The 9579-nt window shown below is 52.7% G+C and overlaps 1 protein-coding gene across 1 annotated transcript in view; it reads right to left on the minus strand.

Moving 5' to 3' along the window:
* Nucleotides 1–614: 614 nt before the first annotated feature.
* Nucleotides 615–9579, minus strand: part of ppp1r13l (protein phosphatase 1, regulatory subunit 13 like) — a 15961-nt gene continuing 6996 nt past the window's right edge. The window contains exons 2-14 of the mRNA XM_056612443.1: nucleotides 8529–8589; nucleotides 8151–8266; nucleotides 7296–7625; nucleotides 6859–7264; nucleotides 6047–6142; nucleotides 5064–5152; nucleotides 4546–4870; nucleotides 3708–4204; nucleotides 3038–3175; nucleotides 2465–2598; nucleotides 1469–1635; nucleotides 1026–1219; nucleotides 615–705 (exon numbers count right to left, since the gene is read on the minus strand). Of these exons, the coding sequence (XP_056468418.1) occupies nucleotides 670–705; nucleotides 1026–1219; nucleotides 1469–1635; nucleotides 2465–2598; nucleotides 3038–3175; nucleotides 3708–4204; nucleotides 4546–4870; nucleotides 5064–5152; nucleotides 6047–6142; nucleotides 6859–7264; nucleotides 7296–7625; nucleotides 8151–8266; nucleotides 8529–8571 (2571 nt within the window). The 5' untranslated portion in view covers nucleotides 8572–8589 and the 3' untranslated portion in view covers nucleotides 615–669. The remainder of the gene's footprint in view (nucleotides 706–1025; nucleotides 1220–1468; nucleotides 1636–2464; nucleotides 2599–3037; nucleotides 3176–3707; nucleotides 4205–4545; nucleotides 4871–5063; nucleotides 5153–6046; nucleotides 6143–6858; nucleotides 7265–7295; nucleotides 7626–8150; nucleotides 8267–8528; nucleotides 8590–9579) is intronic.

Here is a 9579-nt window from a genome sequence, read left to right on the forward strand (position 1 = left end):
CCTCTAAAAGAGGTTTACCCACCCAACTACCCAGTATGGCCACTAGGTGAATAAGGTCTCTTTACAGCTGTTAAAAGAGTGTCATTGTATGAAGCAACCAGGTTGTGTGCCATGCTGAAGGATACATTTAAACTACACCTCTACATAAAGAATACAAACCATTCTCTTCTTTATTCTATAAACATTGTGAAGGCACTCGGTAAGTTCTGCCATCAAAGTACAAACTAAATAAATTTCTACTTTATCGGGACTTTTATTGTGAAGCTGTGATTCATCTGGCCACACCTGTCTGGGATTGACCCATCCCCCTCCCCCATATCTCCAGTCGCAATCAAAAGTACACAACAGACACCTAAAAGTTTTTTTTAGTTCGCACAGACAACTTGTGAGGCGTCACTAGATGGATTTTAACATTAGTTTTAGACACTTTACTATTTCCCCCCACTGGCTTTCAACGAAACGCCCTACGCACACCTCTTCTTGTGCTCCTCACAATTGCAGCAGTTGCAAACCAGTTGAAGTCCCTCCCCTTGTCCACGTGTCTACCTGTCCGCCTGGCCACTCGTAAAGGCCAGGCCTAACTCCCTGGCTCCCCCTGGTGGAGGGACATGGTGTAGAACACCAGATGAGACAACGTCGTCCTCTGATCCGTGAGCCCAGAGAGACGCATCAACACAGAGACTTAGGACGGACCTTTGGGAAGAGCTGCAGGAACAGACGACAGACAGGCAAAATATTCCTGTATGAATTACGGGAGCACAGCTATGTTTATTTCCACTTTGAATCTCAGACCTAAAACCTTTTGTTAATTAAAACCTTTGTTTTTAATTAACAAAAGGGAGACACGGCAGAGAACCTGACCATGTAATTGTTTTCTTCTCTAGCTCAAAGCACACGTAAGCTAGCATCAACTAGGACCATGTTGTTGGAACGGAGCAAAGCTCACAGCACTCGGCTGGCTTCAAATAGGACTTAATTAATAAAGAATAATTAATAATTAAAGTAATAATAAAATACCCTCATACCCCAAAGTAGTTGTTGGGCACAAAGCCCTCGCGGCCGCAGAGCGAGGCCCACCACCAGTCCACCCCCTGGGCCTTCTGCAGGATGGTCACCATGTCCCCCTCATTGAAGCCCAGCTCGTCAGCGGCCTGCCCCTGGTAGCTCCACAGGGCGTACAGCACGCCGCTGTTGTCGGCTCCCATCGCCTCCTCCACACCTGGAGGGGGGGGGGGGGGGGGGGGGGGGCAAGTGGAATTGTGTGCGTTGAGGATTTGTCTTTGCTTTGTTACTTAAACCAAGCATCAAGCCAAGCATTTCTGTGTGTGTGTTTGTGTGTGTGTCTGTGAGCGCACATCTGTTTTTGTGCGTGTGTGTGTGTGTGTGTTCGTACCTTTGAGAACATATGTGTGCGTTCGGTGTGCGTGTGAGCATGCAAGTGTGTGTGCGTCCTCCTCCTACTCCTCACCTCGGAGGAAGCTCTCACACTCCTCGAACCCGAGGGCGTAGGGGTCACACTTCTGCGCGGCGGTGGCCCCGTCACTCTCGGTGGTTGCCATGACGGCGGCCCCGTTACGGACCAGGAACTCACACAGCGGCCGGTCGTTGCAGGAGGCCGAGCAGTGCAGCGGGGTCCTGGGGGACAAACGTCTGGGGTCACAGCCGGCTGCTATAGCAACAGTATATACGCTATGGGGACGGAGCTGTTGCTATAGCGACAGTATATACGCTATGGGGACGGGACAGTTGCTATAGCGACAGTATATACACTATGGGGACGGGGCTGTTGCTATAGGGACAGCATTAGTGCTGTGTAAAGGGGTCTGTTGCCATCACGACACTAACGGTGCTGTGGGGACGGGGCTGTTGCTATAGCGACAGTATATACACTATGGGGACGGGGCTGTTGCTATAGCGACAGTATATACACTATGGGGACGGGGCTGTTGCTATAGGGACAGCATTGGTGCTGTGTAAAGGGGACTGTTACCATTACGACACTACAGTGCTGTGGGGACGGGGCTGTTGCTATAGCGACAGTATGTACGCTATGGGGACGGGGCTGTTGCTATAGGGACAGCATTGGTGCTGTGTAAAGGGGTCTGTTGCCATCACGACACTAACGGTGCTGTGGGGACGGGGCTGTTGCTATAGCGACAGTATATATGCTATGGGGATGGGGCTGTTGCTATAGCGACAGCATTGGTGCTGCGTAAAGGGGTCTGTTGCCATCACGACACTAACGGTGCTGTGGGGACGGGGCTGTTGCTATAGCGCCAGCGTTGGCGCTGTGTAAAGGGGTCTGTTGCCATCACGACACCAACGGTGCTGTGGGGACGGGGCTGTTGCCATAGCGACAGCATCATTGGAGGGCTGATTCTGTTGTTGCTAACAGTGACAGTGTTGCTGCTACACCAGCGGTATCGACATGACAGTGGGAGAAGAGAGAGGAGGGTTTGTGTACCAGCCGTGGCTGTCGGGGGCGCTGACGTTGGCTCCGATCCGAACCAGGAAGTCCACAACGTTGTAGTGGCCTCCACAGATGGCGTTGTGGAGCGCCGTGATGCCCTCGTCGTTGGGCTGGCTGGGATCACTCATCTAGAGGGGAGAAGGTCTTCAATGTCTCCTCATGAACAAAGGCCCAATCCCATTTCTACCCCTTACGTCTTCCCCTTAGCAAGAGCCTTGGCTATGGATGAACGGATGCTCATTGGTCAGCTAGGCGTCTAGGACTTTCTGCTCTATTATCAGAGGCTTTCCTCCAAAGCGACTGACAGGGGAGTCAGATAGATTCATTAAGTAGAAAGGATGGAGCGAAGTAGCCGAGAAGTTATAAAACAGTTTCAGGAAAGTTCTCAGCCTTAGATAAAGTGTGTGTCTAATGTATAAGTCAGCCATGTGTTCTCGAAACGCACGCGCACACACACACACACATACACACACACGCATGCACACACACACACACACGTAGGGGTCCATGGCTGGTTTGTGTCCAGGGCCCGTGGTCATGTCGATCCGTCCTCGCACACACACACACCTCCTGAACGGCCTTCTGGACGGTCTCCAGCTCCCCGACCAGGGCCCCGTCCAGCAGCAGCACCAGGGGGTTGAGGTGCGCCCGCCGCCCCACTGCCCTGTTCTGCTTCTTGCTGCGCCGCAGGATGGAGTGATAGCTCTGCAGGGACAAAGAATAAGGTCCAATCCCATTTCTACCCCTTCCTCCTTCCCCCTCCCCCTCCCCCTTGTTTTGAAGGGGTAAGGGGAAGGGGGAAGGGGTAGAAATGGGTTTTGGCCTTAGGACCAATCCCATTTCTACCCCTTACCCCTTACCCCTACCCCTTCCCCTTACCCCTTCAAAACAAGGGGGAGGGGTAAGGGGTAGAAATGGGATTGGGCCTAACTCGTCTTGACACAAACGCACCTGAAGAACTGCCGGGGGGCCAGAGGAAGAGGAAGATACACACAGAGGTACTCGGGAGACAACTAGACTGTAATGTAACTATAGCATGTCCACGTTCTTCTCTGTCATTCATGCAGGTGTTTACTGTCGCTGTTTAAACACGCGTGCCTGCCCGGCATATCAACGATACGTCTATAAATGTATAAACGATGTCGCTGGCACCACAACGGCGTGTACACACATGCTTCAGTAGAGAGAGAGGAGGGAGGGAGGGAGGGAGGGAGGGAGGGAGGGAGGCGTTTCTTACGGGGTAGTCCGGGGAGGCGGGGGAGGGTGTGACCACGGGGGACTCCGGAGGGGAGGAAGGCGTCTCCTCCCCGTCGGAGGAGTCGCTGCCCTTCTCCCCCCCGGGGCGCTGCTGCCGCCCCGTGCGGCGGAACAGCTTGTTGATGAGATGCTTGTACTGGTTGGGCTGGTACTGGGACGCCTTCTTCTGCGGCAGGGACTGGTCGACGGAGCTCCGCCTCTTGAGCGCCCGGGGGATCTCGGCGCGGATGCGGAACACCTCCTCCATGTCGTGGACCGCGTGCGCCTGCGGGGCCACCACGGGCTGCAGCCGCGTGGGGCTGAGGGGCCTGGGGGCCAGGGCTGGGGGGCCCGCCTCGCCAGCACCCTTTGTGGGCGACCCACCCCCCTCGCCGGCACCACTCTGGGGCGACCCGCGTGAGGTCTCTGGGATGGGGGGCATGTAGTGGACCAGGTCGAGCTTCTCTAGCTCTGCGTCCACGTCACCAGAGTTCAGCACTGCAAAGACATTTCGTAGACATACGACGTAAGCTAACGATGGTGAACTACACTGCAGAGATACACGGAGGTACACAAAGGTAATGAAGGATGTTTAACTAAACGGCAAGCAAATAACAACTTAACTAACCTTCAGGGACAGTTAATAGATAATCACTGTGAGTGAATGATGTTTAGCTATGCTGCAAGGAGCATTTGACACAGTGTAGATGTTGCAGTTGGTGATGTTTACTATGCTGATGTTTAAGTCCACAGTCTGCATTTATATCTAATATTGCTAGTGCTCATATTGCTCATATCTTTTATCAATTAACATCTTCAACTGTTTTTTCGACTCCCACCTTCGGCGTAGAATGCGGGCTGCAAGGAAGAAGGGGGCGGGATCTCTCGGACTGAGGGCGGGGCCATCGGGAAGTCTCCAGCCATCCCCAGCCCGTGAGGATGGGCCATGGGTTCCCCAGCCCAGTTGGGGTTCTGCAGGCGCATGATGACCGACAGCGGGATGGGCTTGCGCTGGCGCGGCCTGGCGTTGGCCGGGGGGATCGAGATGCGGCTTACGATTGGTTGGGCCAGGTAGTGCGGGGGGGGCAGCGGATCGGGGGGGACTGCGATGCGCGTGTTGCGCGGGAGCGAGCCCTGCCCGTAGTTGAAGCCCGACAGAGAGTCCTTGAAAGGAAGGGGAACAGGAGTGCGGCGCGTCAAAACAGGAAGTGGAGCACATGAAGTCTATCAGATATAGAATTGTTTCTTTTGACAATCCTCACAAAGCGAAAACGATGCTTCTGAATCACTTGTCTTTCTATCTCTAAAGTGCTTTGAACAGAACGGCTCAGTAAACAGTAAATAGTTATTGAGAAACCTTCTTTTGGGCGGGGGCCGGCGTGGGCCCGTCTAGGTTGGACTCCCTCCAGCCGCTGCCGGGCACCACCGGCCTCATCCACTCCGACGCTGGAAGAGAACACAACACGTGCTCTGAGCTTCTCTGTGGGGGGGGGGGTTGTTGACCGGGGGTTGTTGACCACAGCGAAACCGCTCCTCCGAGCTCATACGTGGGTCGCTGACCGCATATAACCTCTTCTCTAAGGGCCACGGGTTGCGCGTTTTACAAAGAGCTCCCCGGCGTCGCCATGGTAACGTGGAGAGCCCCCCCCCATAGCCCCGGGCGGCTCCTTGACCCAGAAGTACAGATCAAGGTTTGAGATTGTCGAGCTGGGAGAGAGGGACACAATGAGCTGGCTGGATGCGTTCCCAGGTTTACCCCCGTTGTTGTTCATCAGCGGTGATTCATGTTAGAAAGCAGGACAAAGGGCTGTTTGTTGGTCTGGACTGTCTGGGATCAGTGAGGTAGTTAACTCCTGCTGGGGCACGGCGTTAGAAGTTTCTGTAATCCTTGCAGCCTTATCGTCGTAACTTTAACCAAGTTTCTCAATGTTGATGTAAGGCCAGTGAAGTCAGGGGACCAGTCAGTGTGAGGGAACATTTTTAGTTCACCACATTGATGAAGTTCTGAGTGCGAGGGAGAGTGAGAGGGATTCATTTGCAAGAGGACAGTGTGTAAGTAGGAGGGAAAGTGTTGACGTGACAGAGGGCTAGGCGTGAGTGTGAGAGACTAATTTTTGTATTCCTTTGGCAAAGTAAAAGTTTGATTGGTTTCTATGTTACAATATAATGTAGCGAGTGATGTGTGAGTGATAGAGCGAGAGCGAGAGTCACAGAGTTACAGACTGACAGAGTGAAAGAGTGAAATAGTGAGAAAGAGTAACAGCTAATATTGAGAGTGTGAGGAGTGAGGGTGGGAGATTGAAAAGGGAGAGTCCAAGAGGGAGAGCTGTGTGAGCTCACTGTCGTAGGTGTGGTGATGTTTCTTATTAGAAGAGAAGGCATCCAGATCTGTCTCGTTCCACCTGCCAGTAGTCTGCTGCTGCTGCAAACCCTCCTCTGAGAGAGAGAGAGAGAGAGAGAGAGAGAGAGAGAGAGAGAGAGAGAGAGAGAGAGAGAGAGAGAGAGAGAGAGAGAGAGAGAGAGAGAGAGAGAGAGAGTTAGAGAGGGTGTACAGAGGGAGGGGAAGAGAAAGAGTGACAATAGAAAGAGATCGCTAAGCCATGTCACGTTAATTTTTGAAATTTAATCTTTTGATTGCTATTCGCATTGTAAACATGACATTATGTTGAGGATGTCATGTCATTATGATAATGAATTACACACCAGCTAAATAGAACTCTGATTGCCATTGTTGTGATAGCACTGCTTTCTGCTGCCAGGTCACACAACTAATTGTACATCTGGATTTAAAACGAAGCCTGCTGAAAGTCAGTAGGCAACAGGTAAATAGTTAAAAGGTGATCAATCACACAGGTGAAATTGTTGATTGGTCCGTTGCGTAGTCATGAACATACTCCTGAAAAAGGCCTAGGATTCTAAAAATCAATTTGAAGCTATTGTGGAAATATTGGTCAGCTATGATTTCACCATTAAGGAGACGGCTGCAACCAAAGCAACGTCCTGGAGCCCAGAGGGGCCAGGGCCGTCTTGCCCAAGGATGTCATCGCCCCTAGAACCCCAGAACCTCAGCCCCCTAGCCCCTGCTACCAGCCAGCGACGCCTGACTGCTTTGCTCCACACCCTCCCCCCCCTCCCCCCTCTCCCCCACTCACCATTGTGCTTCACGCCTCCAAAGTTGCGCGGCAGCGTGCTAGCGAGGAAGGGGCCGCCGCCGCCGCCAAACGGGCGCGGGGAGGAGCTCCTGTCGCCGCCGGGCGACCTCCGACCCATCGAGCCCGTGTCGTGCGGCACCCGCAGACCACCGGAAGGGTGCATCGGCTGAGCGGTGCCGTGCTGCCATTGGTCAAAGCCGGCGGCGCCGGTGGGGCTGGGGGCGGGGCTGCTTTCCATGTATCTGGGGGACTTGCGGGGGCTGCGGGGGCTACGGTTGCGGCGCCCGGACCGGGGCGACTGGTTGGGGCTGACCTGCTGCTGCTGCTGCTGCTGCTGCTGCTGCTGCTGGGCGTAGGTGAAGGTGGCGGGGTAGCGTTTGAGCGGGGTGTTGGGGTCAAAGGACGGCTGAGGGGAGGTGAGGGGGGAGGGGGGGAGCTTCCTGCTGCTGGTGGCGATGAGAGCGTCGTGCGGGCGGGGGGGGGGGGAGGGAGGAGGAGGAGGAGGAGGAGGAGAAGCTCCGGACGCCGACGGAGGACACATGGCTGGACGCCTGGGGGCAGGAGATCCTGGGTGTGGAGGACGAGCCGGTGTAGGAGCTGGAGTAGGCGGAGGAGGGGACGCTGGAGCTGGAGTCCGAGCGGGAGGCGGTGCTCGAGGCGGCGGCGGCGGTCATGGACGGAGCGACGGACATGGGCCTGTCTCTGGGTATCGAGGAGGTGGAGGAGGAGTAGGCGGTGGCGGCGGCGGGGTTGAGGAGGGAGGAGGTCTGCAGGAAGGACACACGGCCGTTGAGCAGCGCCGGAGCACACACACATTTATGCAGGCTTCTACCCACCGTCTCACACGCGCACACACACACACACTGACCCATTAACCCGATGCATTCTTGCAACAAATCCCAAAACCACTGTTGCCTCCACTAGAATAGCTTGTCGGCCTTCCCTAGCGTTTACTAGAGAGTGGGCATGCTTGCGTGCACATACACACTCACAATTATGCAGACACAAGCCACACATTATAAAGAGAGACAAAGGTCAAAGCAATCTTCTCTTATGTGGATGATTTAGGCCAGGGTGTGTCTACTGCTCAACTGGAATTCTGAATATGTGTCTGATTGCTGAAGAATTTAAAGTACTACCGTATGTCTGTTCTGCATGTGCTGAATGTTTGCCACGGTGTGTGTGTGTGTGTGTGTGTGTGTGTGTGTGTGTGTGTGTGTGTGTGTGTGTGTGTGTGTGTGTGTGTGTGTGTGTGTGTGTGTGTGTGTGTGTGTGTGTGTGTGTGTGGGTACCTGGTAGCCAGGCTGCGGAGGAGTGGGGGTGGCCTCATGCATCATGGAGTTGAACTCTCGGGACAGCTCGTCAGCCGTCGCCAGCGAGGCGTTCAGGTCGTTGCTGATGGACTGGACTGAAGGGAAACAACAACCAATCAGAGAGCGGCAGGATAACAACAGCCCACGTTTTTCATAATTTCCTCATAATTGATTCTATGTTCTATCTGTTCTTAGTTGTGTGAATTTAATGAATCTATATCGGTCTATGTGGAAAATAAAAAAAACGAAAATTTTGATTAAAGACATTGTATTTGACATTATAACCAAAAATTATGCACTGTGTATAGTTGTTCATTTTTATGACTTTTTTTTTTTTTTACAACATCTGATACTCACACATCATGTTACTGGAGTATCCGGTTTGGGAAGTCATGGTCATTCGCTGGCTTTCACACTCCTGTTCAAACAGAAACACAGAAACACATTTCTGATGCTGTTCACTCCATGGATACATACAGCAGGTAGACATACACGTCGTATACGTGTTACAGCTACCTTGAAAGACAGCTGCCGAATACCTTCCTGTCTTCGAAGAACCTCTGAAGACCCACCTCCTCAAAGAGTATAGAACTGACTTTGCTGTTTTTGTCTTGAATGCTGAAATAATTACTATTCTTGTCTTTCTGATCCATGAGCTACTCTGCAATCTTCTGTTTTTAGAAGATCTTGCAGATCTATAGCCTTTTTTGGAGTTGCTCCTATTTAAATTGTGTGCTTAGATTTTTTCTATGCCTCCCATCTAAGAGCCTTTGGCTAAAAGCGTTGACCCACTGATGAATGTAAACTGAAACACAGCCCAAAACATCTGTGATCTCAGCTAGAAGACGCTGTCAGCCTTCCCAAGCGTTCCCGAGAGTCTGACTGGTGGCCCGCACGCCCCCTCAGTGCGATCTGAGAAACCAGAAGCACCACACACACGTCAGGGCTGACAGTTGTCAACCACCTTCCCCTCACACCCCGGAGCGACTATACTGACAACACCAGTTTTTGTTTTTGTTTTGACACAGGGCTCTACGTGTCAAAACAAGCTGCTTCATACATTTCCAGATTATACGTTCCCAGGTCCTCCTCTATGTCTTGACAGGCCATGTTGCTTACTGATAACTGTATGGATGTCTGCAAAGCCGCCTTATTGCACGGGCTTGCCTGGGCTGAAGCCCCAGGGCCTACGCCGATCGGGGGGCCTATCATTAGCTGCAGTAAAAAAAATAAAAATATTATTTTTTTATTTATATTTTATACTGGTCCATGATAGGCCCCCAGATCGGCGAAGGCCCAAGAGAATGTGATTTTTTGTTTGGGGCTTACAAAGATCAGAGGCCTATCATCAGCCAAGAAAAAAGAGGGCCAGTGGCCCCTTTACACCACAGCCACACTCGTACCACCC

Source organism: Gadus chalcogrammus, chromosome 16, assembly GCF_026213295.1.
Source record: "Gadus chalcogrammus isolate NIFS_2021 chromosome 16, NIFS_Gcha_1.0, whole genome shotgun sequence".
Classification (NCBI taxonomy): Eukaryota; Metazoa; Chordata; class Actinopteri; order Gadiformes; family Gadidae; genus Gadus; species Gadus chalcogrammus.